Source organism: Neoarius graeffei, chromosome 10 (assembly GCF_027579695.1).
Source record: "Neoarius graeffei isolate fNeoGra1 chromosome 10, fNeoGra1.pri, whole genome shotgun sequence".
NCBI lineage: Eukaryota > Metazoa > Chordata > Actinopteri > Siluriformes > Ariidae > Neoarius > Neoarius graeffei.
This window is the reverse complement of record NC_083578.1, coordinates 58,979,286-58,991,164: the sequence shown is the minus strand read 5'-3', so window position 1 is coordinate 58,991,164 and position 11,879 is coordinate 58,979,286. Positions and strand designations below refer to the sequence as shown.

Below are 11,879 nucleotides of genomic sequence, written 5' to 3'. Positions count from 1 at the left end.
CAGCCACATCCAAATAACATACCATCTGAAACAAGGACGGTCTTTAAAAACAAGACAAAATAAGGTCATAAATAAAATAGAAAACCAACAGATAACCATTTCACTATAATTACACGTTTTAAGGAACTGTGTCCTGCCCATGTTACTCAATTGCATTTAACTTAAACATGTATTTTCCAACATTTCAATGGAGATCCCTTAATGGGCAGACCAGTGTAACTTTGTGGCAGGGAGGGAACTGCACAGGCAAAAACCACAGATGCAAAGAACCATCAAAAGCCATCAACAGCAGGGACACGGGGAGGAGTGAGAGTGAGACAGAAAGTGTCAGTGTTAGACACAGAATATCCATTTGCAGAGAACAAATGCTCAGTGTGAAATGGTTTTATTAGCCTTTAAAATCCAAAGAAAGAGAGTGAACAAGGCTGGTGATGTGGTTAGTGCAGTGTAACATAAGCCACAAAACATGGCACAACACCCAGAATGTAGGCTGTTTGGCTGGCAGGAGAGAACAGTGTAAAAGTATATGAATGTGATATGGAAATTGTATGCAGTTTGGCTTTGGTGTGACTAATCAGAGAGACATGTACATGTATGGCAACTTCAGATGGCTGTGTTTAACTGTATACCAACCATAAACTAGGAGCTTTATGCAGAACAAAAGGTAAAACACAGCACTACCTACACTTAGGACTGGCTCTACTGTAAAGCATACAGGGTGATTCAAAAATAATTTAAAAAACACACTGGCTACACTTCAGGGATTCCCCCCCAGTATTTGACAAAATTGCTACCAAACCGAATTCAGAGTTAAGAAGAAATGTCTGTTGCCAAGTTAACCTTTTTTTTTTTTTAAAATCATCCTGTTCACATACTGAAAATAAAACAAAAATGAAGCATTACATTAATATGGAGGAATGTCACACCTTGGCTCAGAGCACAACTGGTAAAAATACTTTTGCTTTAATTAAGAACAAATGTGTCCAGGAGTGACAGTGGTGATAGCCATCTCACTCCAACTGGCATACAAAGCAAAAAGAGTTGACAATAACATGGTTAATAATAATAAAAAAATTACACTGCTGAGCTTATGTTGTAATGAACGATATTGTTTGTTGCTGAATAAACAACTTCTAACACAATTCATTCACAATCACCATGATCTCTTGGCACGAATAGGGAGGAGATATGTACTCTAATAAACCATTCACACATCACCATGAGCAATAACACACTGGAATAAATATGAGCTAACAAAGTAAAAATGCACAAAATATACATATACTGCACATACACGGGGTGTGTACATTGTATATCTATATAAAAACATTTTTCTTTCCTCTTTACATACAAACTGGGGATGTACAGTCTGACATTACAGAACAGAATGTGTTTCAATACTAAATCCCTTAAAACGTGAGCATAGGGACATGTCTAAGGTTAGCTAAATAATATGACTGATGTTAAGAGTCAGAACATGCTATGAGGACAAGATCCTGGTACTCCACAAATCCCAGCTGATACACACACGCCAACACCCACACTGCACCACTTCTGATCACAACTGGCTCATCCTTTTAAACACTTCAACACACCAGATGGCATAAATATATATTAAGAAAATATATTTCAGAAATGTGTTTGGCAGCATCTTTTGCATCACTTATCTACTAAACTCAAATGACTGATGAGGAAAACAGTGATGCTAAAGAACAGAACTGCATTTAGTGTTTAGATTCAGACAAAATTAAAAACAGTGTAGACAGTTATCACAGAGCAGACAGTACATTATATACAAGGGCTTAAAACTCTTGATTTAACCTACTTTGATTTCTGACCCCCCCCCCAGAAGTGCAATGAGAAGAATGAAAGCATGCAATGCTGGAGGTGAAGGAAAAAAAAAAAAATCCTTAAACATGGTTTTTCGCTTACAAACACATGCAAGGTCAAGTACATCGTTTCAACAAGAACTTCAACCATAAACTCCTGAATGTATGAAAAACAATGCACATAAAACAGACCTACTGTGCTTAACCTCAACTACTGATTGGGGAACAGTGCATGCTACAGGACAGCAAACAAATCTGGCTGGAGAAGAGGGTGATGGAAAGGCAAGTCTGGAAGTCAAAGGCCAAAAAGAGAGTACAAGAGAAAATATCTTGTGTTCTTTTTCCCATTCAATTCCTTATTTTCAAGCTACACTGAGATGAATGTACGCCACTCTGGAAGAATGGTGATGGTGGTGGATATGAGAAACGGGTGGGAATGTCTGAAAGAGTTCAGCTTGTGTTCCATTCTCACTGGCTTTTCTCCCTGCCAAAAGGTGGCTTTTTCTTTTTTTAAGTTGTTGGAGTTGCTCCTCTGCTCGTTCCTTGGACTCAGGGATGGGAGAAGAACGGCAGCTGGAGACAGACAGCGTTAGTTGAAGCCGGTGTCGGTCCGGTAGGTGGTGTGGTGACCATCGGATGTTAGCTGGGTGGTCTCTGTGGCTGACGGTTGCAGGACAATGGGCTCACCTCCACCAGCCTCTGTTTAACCACAAAGAGAACATTGACAACAGCAAAGATTTGTGAATTGGGGCTCCCGAGAACAATAGAAAAGCATTCGCCTTATTGTCCAGAGATCATGAGTTTGAATCCCGATGATGCCACAACCATCGATGGACGGAAATCCAAGAGAGCAAAATCACTTGTGCCCTCTGGATGGGAGGGATGGCACACATTCATTCCCTTATCAGTCACAGTGACACGAGCCAATTGTGGGCACCTGTGAGCTAATGTATGCGGCAGAGGGTGGAGAGCTCTTTCCTCAGTGTGCGTTATGCCACCCCATGATGCAACATGAGCAGCAATTTGAAAAGATTTATTTAAGCTGGCTTCACATGTCTCAGAGGAAGCACATGCTAGCCCACACCTTCCCTGTTTAGTAGCTGTTGTATGATAAGGGAGAGCTGGCTGGTGGGTGGGAATTGGTAGAGGAACATATTGAGGGAAAATATTTGTGAAAAAGAAAATGTGTGACTTGTTACTTCATCAACCCTACTGTGAGATTTTTGGTAAAGTGTTCATGCTTGAAATTAAACGTAATGCAGCAGACACAGTTAAAAGAATACTCCGTACTTTTGGCATTCAAGAGAACTAAAAATAAATAAACAAAACAAAAACAAACTATCATTGTTCATTCAACTGAGATGAATGTACAGATGGGTGACAAATTAAAGGAATAACCAACATCCTGGCATAGATTCTACATGTCTTTGGAACTGTAGGGATGGATGAACAGCTGTTTTGTTGATGGTGATGTGGTGATGGAGAGTGTTTAGCACACTGCTCCAAAAATTCTCATAGATGTTCAATTGAATTGAGATCTGGTGACTGTGAAGGCCATAGCATATGATTTACATCATTTTCATACTCAAACAGTGACTCCTCATACCCTGTGGATGTGGGCATCGTCATCTAGAAAGAAATCACGCTCATCAGGAGAAAAAAAAAAAAAGTTTCATCACAGGATAAAACTGACCAGCCACAAAAACTTTATACTGATTTGCAGTGACTAAGGGGACAAGTGGACAAGCCATGTCAGAAAAATGCACAACAGAGCTAGCATTTTTTCCTTTAATTTGTCACTTGTCTGCATGTTTGTTTTTTCAAAATATAACCAGGACATTCCTCCTTCCATAGGTATTATATTCATTACAATGTATGGAACAACTGTGAGGGTTATTAAAAAACACCCAAAAACAATCTGCTCAATTGTCATTGACAAGATTTTCCAATTCAAGTATAGTGAATAGAGAGACAGAGAGAGGAGAGAAAGAAAAGGGGGGGGGGGAACCTGGCTAACTGCGCACAGAAACATTGTGTGACTGCCTTAAAACATGACCTGTTAAGGCATAATAATAGCTACCCAAGTGCATGTTGTGAGACAGGAAAGGGGGAGAAAACGGTCACATTAATTTGCACCAAAGATTTCTAAAGTCTTTTCAACTGTCTGTATTATGCACATATCACAAATGATATACTTATGCTTTTCTTTTTAAATGTATGGGAATCAGAATATGGATGTTTTGAAAGTTTTAAACTTTAGTTTATAGGGTTGAGGTCACTTTCATACTGTTACCAGTCAGAGAAAAATCCCGCACAATGATCATTACAAATATTATCTACAGCTGGTATAAAGCACCACATACAACACAATATCTTTTTTTTTTTCCTATGATCATATCACCATTTGTGATGCAAACATCTAGGTTTGTAGGAAAGGGATCTGGTAGAAACCTCACTCATGCTGTGTTCATTTAACCTAGATCAGTTCATATGCAAGAGTTTTAACAAAGAAACAGTTTATTACATACACTACCACCTGGTGAAATTAACACTAAGTAAATGACAAAAGATTTTAGACTACAAAACTGGAACATGTCCACAGCGCAAGTTACAGTGTAGCATCTAACCTCTCTCGTCAGACTGCAGCTGGGCCTCCAGGTCTTCAGGAGAAACATAGAACTCTTGGTCCTGTCCCTCAGGTGGCCGTGGTTTACACTTCCCACAGCAGCAGTTACAGCAACAACATAGACAGCAGCAGAAATAGCAGCCTGTAGCCAAGCCACAGAACACAAAGAGCGCCTGCAGAGGGAGACAGAACGCACCATAGCAGTGAGAGCAGGATCAGAAAAGATGAGGATTATTCCAGAAAGAAGAAATCCACAAGCTAGTGATCTCAAAGGTCCCCTTGCATCGTTTTTTCATTAATTGTGCAGTGGTCTCTAGTATGAATGAATGCCCTGTGAGCCGGTTTTGGTGAAAAAAAATGCTGTGGTTCTCCTGTTTCAGGCTGTTCCAGTTTGGTGGAGGAGCAGGTGGGGAAAGAACGACAGGATTTCAGCTCTTATCATTAATATTCATGACATGTAAACGTGTTACCTCTGATTGGCGAACAGCACTGTGACGCTACCTTCAGTGGGTCAGAACAAGCGGATGTGGGTGTCTTACTACGGCGAGAGAGAAGGAACAAACCGCGAAAGGAAAAATACCGCGCGCTGACGTAATTGATGTGCGACACGAGGAAATAAAATAAATTCAACCAATGTTTTGGCTTTTACTGAACAAAAACGAATAAAATGAATGAGTGACTTAAAAAAAAAAAAAAATATGTGGGTGCCCTTGTAAAAACTGTTTTGATTGGCTATTATGGTCTTGACATGGATGTTTTGACCAATAACAATGTAGATAACACGAATTTTACATCACATTCAACGAGATTTAAACGGGACTAAAGATAGCGACTTACAAATAATGTGTAAACATCGTTGGAGTTAATAAAGTTTGAACAGCATGAAGGAACATACCCCAACCCCCCCGAAATTTAAAAAAAAAAAAAAATTGGCATAATATAAAAAGGTCGTTTTTTACTCAGAAAAAGCGGAAAACCCTCATCCCTGCCTAGCTTGTGACCATGTCATGCATGCTAACGTGGAGAATATGAACATGCTATTTTGTAACAAAAACCTTCGAACAAAAAGTTCATGTTTTACTTACAGCTTGTGAGCTGGTGGTTGGTGCAGATGCAGGTATTAAAAACAACCTCGAAGCAAAACCCACTACTGAAGGCACCGAAGTTTGAAAAGTCACTGTGGTTGAAATGATCAGAACACGGTACTAACGCTGCATTATACTTCGCTGCTGGTGTTCCAAAGATAAATTCCAACCATTTCTTCTTCACCTCTTCTATCTTAGGCAAGAAATGCAACGTTGATGTGTTACTGCCACAAATAACACAGGCACGAACTTGTTCAGACATGTTTTCAACTTGCTGTTAGATCCCTCTTTGTTAACTACTGACGAGATGGGCTCTGCTCAGTGTTGCCAGGTACTGCTGACGTTTTCCAGCCCAAAATATGTTCAAATCCGCCAAAATGCACTTAAAACCGCCCATTCTGGCAACACTGGCTCTGCTCTCTCTCCTCACGCTTAAATCCGAATTTCCTTCCCGTGGGCGGTCGCAAGCCAAGGTGGGAGAGGCCATGAATACTAATTTACGAAGTGACGCAAGATCGTATGGCTTTTTCAGATCCGCTGGTTTTTCCGACTATTTTCTTTCATAAGCTAATACAAGGAATGGGAGTAGAATTACATTTTCACATGCAGCATGCATATGCAACTCTGAGTGAACTATGATATTTCAAAAAGAGCCAGTATTAAATGTTTTTGGTGGAAGGGCACCTTTAAGTACATAACATATTTAATAAGATGTAACTTACAACTATTAATGGCTAAAGTGTGAAAAAATAAGCTCCTTAAACATACTGCAATTTTTACACAAACGAATATGCAAATAAACACACACACTATGGTAAAACCTCAAGAAACGAAAGCTGAAATACTGCACTACTGCCTCCTATTCATCATCTCAAACTCATATCTTCAGTGGATGGATAGCTTGCTTAAATAAATAAATGTGCATTGGCCTTGCCTTTCCAATATGTTCTGGGGATTGTATGTAAAACCCAAGACCAAATAAATTTTTCTAACAATTCTTATGCATAGTCTGACCTTGGCCCACCAGCTGGACAGGACAAAGTACGTGTTGACGTTCTCCTCTCCAAACTGTTCAGCTACGTACAGTCCCAGGGAGCCATACTTGTCATAAATGTTGCGTTTGGTAGGGTCATTCAGGATGGCATGGGCATTGTTGATCTCTTTAAACTTTTCCGCTGCCTCAGGATTGTCTGGGTTCTTGTCAGGGTGGTATTTCAGGGCTAGTTTCCTTTGAAAAAGAAGTTGATAAACACTGTATTATAAAATTGTGTGGTGGTAAACTGGAGTGTAGGACTGGCTTGAAATACTGAATTGGTATGGGCTTGAAATTTAAATATCTCCCAAATCAGTGCACTGATGCATTTTTTCATGAACAAGTGTTATGTTGACGGACACAGATATACACAATAACTGTAGCTCATTATCAGCCATCAGCATGGGTGTGAACAGTGCATCTTGGTCAAATATGGTTTAGTCTATTTTACAGACATTTCACGCTCACCTGTAAGACTTCTTGATATCATCAGTAGTGGCCAGTTTGTCAACACCCAGCACATGATAAAGGGATTCTCCAGAGGTGGAGAGGGTGCGCTGCCTCTGCTGCTCAGTCATGGCAATTTATGTTCTTAATCTGCAAAACAAAAACGCTGCTTACAAACTGTACACAAAACACTGGTCAAATATTCCCAGTTCAGTTTAGACACATCACACTTTAACAAAAGACTGATTGAATGCAACGAGATTGAATGGAAAAATTGTTCCATTTCATTTCTACTGACCAGCAGAGGTGGTGCTTTAAGCACCTGGATGTCCATCACATATTGCAGGTCAAGTGTTTGTATCAACAAAAGTCACGTCTGATCTGGGTGACATATGCCCCTTGCCCTGGCAATAAAGGCACATTCACCCAGGAAGTGACCTCTTGCCAGGCTAGCCCAACTGGAGAGCAAAATAAGCTCTCAATTGCCCTCTGCACAGAAAAGCAGCACCATGTCTCCTAGGGATGTTAACTGATGACCGTTTGACCGAATCAACGTCAACAGGTTAATTTTTTTTTGGTTGTCGGTTTAAAAAAAATAATAATAATAAAATCGTTTTGAAGCTGCCGATTTTGGAGCGGAGAACCTGGAATTCTGTGTTGTAAACGCTTGGGGCATGCCATGCGGTGTAAGGACGACAGCTGACAAATCAGAAACACCCATTCAGTCATGTCCCGCCCTCCCGCCCCAGTTGAAGACAGCTGCCACTCGGCGAAAGAAAAGGTGATTTTCGGAGTGGGGTATTTTGTAGACCACAGTGTTTTCTATTTCAACTTGTTTAAACCTGTTAACTTCAGTGTTTCCCCCAGCACTTTCCAGGCAAGGCGGCCGCCCTGGGTAACTCGACCGCCCGCCCTAGCAAGGTTCCAAGAAAAAAAAAAATGCATCCAAAAAAAAAAAAAACCCGAAGCGGTAATGCATTTCAGCGCAGGGACTGACAGCTAGACTAAACTGCGGCACCTAGTGGTTGGATATATTACTACGCCATATGTCCTCGAGGCCATATTTACAAACATTTTAATTTTAAATTCAACGGTTCAGCGGGAAAGTCGAGACGTTGCCATTATCGTCGGTGGAATAAGAAGGTAAGTTGTATTTGTAACTGCTCATCTAAACGGTGCATTTGCACTGTTACAGTGAAATTTAATTTTCATGTACTAATATAAGTAAGATAATATAATAATATAATTATATAGCCTAATGCTATATAATGTTCATGTGCTAATATAAGTAGGCCTAATATAAATGTATTAAGGTAGGCAATATAAATTATGGCTGTAGGCTACATTCGTGGGACCCTTCCGTTATTTTTGTTGGTCCACCCAGCGAGATTACTCTCGTTGGGTCCACCGGAGGAAAACAGGGAATGGTCACGCAACTTTTTTTGTGGAAGGAAGGGGCAGCTATTTAGTCTGGATGTTATGAGAGAGGGTCATGCATTTTCCTCCTCAACAAAAGGGGAGGGTAATCATAGGCTAGATGGCAAAGCCATACATTTTTCGCCGTTGCACACCAACATTCCTCTGATGGGCCGTAAATAAATTATAATAGTTAAAAAAAAAAACCGATCTGTCCCAATGACGATTAGCATAAATGGCCCACCAGTAGGGCAGTTCAATTACAGCAGAGCACTGGAGCTGTTTTTTGAAAAACCCAGAAGGATGGCCTGCAAGGACAAGACTTGCAAGATGTGCCATAAGTAGCCTAGTAAATGTTGCACTCTGTTGTTTCTAACCGTTTTTCCCTTATGTGAATGACCTGCACTTTTTGTTACTTTTTTCTTGCTGCTGTACTGAGAGCACTTTTATTGGCCAGGAAACCATTTTATCTCAGTTTTTGTAAGTAGTTGTGACATTTAATTTCAATAAATACCTATTTTACAGTTCTACACAGCTTTGTTATTATTGTAGTACTACTACCCCCCCCGGACTATCTGTGCAACGTGTGACGCGTTACGGCCCGACAACCCCCCCCGGACCACTATCCGTGCCGCGCGTGATGCCCACCGAAGACTCACCACCTTGACTAAGCAATTTTCTGCGGGAAACACTGAACTTGTTAGCCTATGTATTTCCAAGAACAACTGTTTTTTGTGTGACCCTTGACAGAAGTTGACTATTTGTGAAAAATAAAAAAAAAAGTATCAGGCTAGACTTTTTAGCTTACAAATTACTATTCTGTTTTTTTTTTTTTTATTATTAGAAGGCACATCGAGTTTAGTCCTGCCTTGGCCAGTGCATTCTGAAAGTATGTTTCGGTCTGTAGCCAACAATGCATGTTATTGCAGATCATATCTCTCCACACAAACTAAAGGCGCAGATGCCAACTTTTGGAGGGAAGGGGAGAGAATGAAATGACAGCGGTGTCTGGAGGGGGAGTGACAAATGCTGCTTTTATGTCTGTGAGCCAAGTTGGTGACAGCTTCAGAGCAACTTCAATACCATGCAGTAATGGCGTGTTGGTATTGGTAAAGGCGTTATAACGATTGTAGCTAATTAATTAGACTGCCCGGCGTTATAACAGCCTTTATTTTAACGCCGTTATTCCCATCACTGAATGTTATGTACTTCTTCTAGTACTTGACTTTTTCAACGCCATCATGGCCAACTGAAACTGTCTCTAAGCTGGAGCCATTTGTCCTCCGTGCCAATACAAACCCCTCGACATCAGTGCCGCGTTTGACTAAATGTTTCGCGCTGTAGAAAAGGTAATGTGAGTGGAGGGCAGCGACTGGGACTGAATGTGTGGATGCTCGCGGTTAGATTTAGAATAGATTCTAATAATTCCAATTCTAGAATTTTAAACTCATAGGTTAACCGACTTTAACCGGCTAATGAGGCTCGGTGGTCGGTCAAGATTTTTTTTAGTTTTCGCCATCCCTAGTGTCTCCTAGTGCACACAAGCGCCGCAGATGAGAATCACGGGAGGCCCCCCCCAGGGACAAACGCAGGAAAGTAGATCCCCTGGCCCAAAAGGTTGATACTTTGGCCTCCGAGTTTGCAGAGATTAAGACCCTCCTACTTAATCTGCAACAACCTAGTGCACAGCCTGCTAGCATACCCACTAGAACAGTCTCCTTCTGAGGCACTGCCTTTGGCACAGTCACCGGCCTTTGAGATCCAGGAGGAAGATGTCCTCTCCACTACGGCTTCAGAAAGCCAAGTTCTCAGCAGTAAAGGGGTTGAGGAGAGCTCCCACTTCTCTCATCCCAACTCCCAGGAGACGAGCCACAGTTCACTGAAGGGCTCCGAGACTAGCCATCTGCCAGGCCTGCTGTAAAGATGGCTCTAGCATGTCTGGGGTTGGATGCAGCGCCATGACTCCTCAAAGTGCCTTTTTCAAGAAGACCTCTCAGTCTGCACCTTTCCATGTCCCACCTTCAGCCCTGTATATCGAGGAGCTGCAGAGATGCTGGGCTGACACCAGACATTTCTCTCATCTCCCCAGCGACTGCAGAGCACTGGCTAGCATGCTGGATGCAGCTGATCACAGCCTAGACCACATGCCCAATATAGAGCCAGCTGTCACTGTCCTGGTGCTGTCGCCTGATGAAGCACTTAGGCCTGATGCACGCTGTCCCCAGCTGAAATGGGAATTCTACATCACACCTTATACTTGCCCTGTCCCAGACATTGCAGACCTCTGAGGTCAACCCTTCTGCCCAGAACCTGAGTAATGGCTCTTTGCAGGCATTCGCCTATATGACCAGAGAGTTGGGTAGGCTAAGGTCTTTACTAACGCTCACTCAGCCTCAGATATGGCTGGCCCAGTCTCCACTTCTGGAACCCTGCAGGAAAGCCCTCTGCTCTCTTCCTGTTATTCCAGGACAGCTGTTTGGACCTGCGCAGCAAGCTCTGGAGCATAGCCGACAAGTTACACAGGCCAGACAGCAGTTTGCCAGCCTGCGCTGTGACCCCTCCCCCTCCAGACAGAGGCCCTCTGTGTCAATAAATATGGCTCAGATAATACCATGGCCGATAATGCAGCCAAGGACAACACTCAGACAGGTTTCGCCAGTCAAACCCAAGCAAGCAGAACTACAGACTGTTCTGCTTGCCCTCAAACATTTCCTCCCAGTACTAGAGGACAAACAACACATGTAGTCTACTATATAAGCCACCAAAGGAGCACCAGGTCCAAACAGTCCTTAAAGATAGTGCAACAGCTATTACTGTGGGCCTATACTCACCTATTAAGCCAGAGGGCAATACACTTACCAGGCACTCAGAACAGGGCAACAGTTCTATCCTGGCAATGCCCCCATCCTGGGAAATGGAGACCGCATCCCGAAGTGGTACAAGAGATTTGGCACAGATATGGCAAGGCAGATATTTTTGCCTCGCAAGCAACAACACATTGTCCCCTCTGGTATTGCCTGGAGGAATCAACAAGCCCCTTGGGACAAGATGTGCTGGCTCATGTGTGGCCAGACTGGCTACTGTACGCTTTCCCTCCATTACCGTTAATACTGCCAACTCCAGACAGGGTCTTCAATGAGAATCATGAGGTGCTACCAATAGCCCCCAGATGACCCAGGAACATGTGGTTCCCAATATTACATAGGTTACTGGACAGGGAGCCCTGGTGCCTCCCTGTATGACAGGACCTACTCTCACAGCTGGAGGGTCAAATCTGGCATCCGAACCCAGCTCAGCTGCAACTCTGGGTCTGGCCTTTGAAGGGCCAGAGCCATTGTTGAGATCCTGTAATCCAGCAGCTGGGCAGACCATCAACAGTTCCCAGGCACCTTCCACCAATGCACCCAATGCTAACAGATGGAAGCTTTTTTTCTGAATGGTGC

At 42.4% G+C, this 11,879-nt stretch overlaps 1 protein-coding gene across 1 annotated transcript in view; it reads right to left on the bottom strand.

Moving 5' to 3' along the window:
* Positions 1-941: 941 nt before the first annotated feature.
* dnajc5aa (DnaJ (Hsp40) homolog, subfamily C, member 5aa) overlaps positions 942-11,879 on the bottom strand; it is a 43,408-nt gene continuing 32,470 nt past the window's right edge. Inside the window, exons 2-5 of the mRNA XM_060931953.1 lie at positions 7,042-7,170; positions 6,555-6,768; positions 4,457-4,628; positions 942-2,528 (exon numbers count right to left, since the gene is read on the bottom strand). Coding sequence (XP_060787936.1) covers positions 2,419-2,528; positions 4,457-4,628; positions 6,555-6,768; positions 7,042-7,151 — 606 coding nt within the window. The 5' untranslated portion in view covers positions 7,152-7,170 and the 3' untranslated portion in view covers positions 942-2,418. The remainder of the gene's footprint in view (positions 2,529-4,456; positions 4,629-6,554; positions 6,769-7,041; positions 7,171-11,879) is intronic.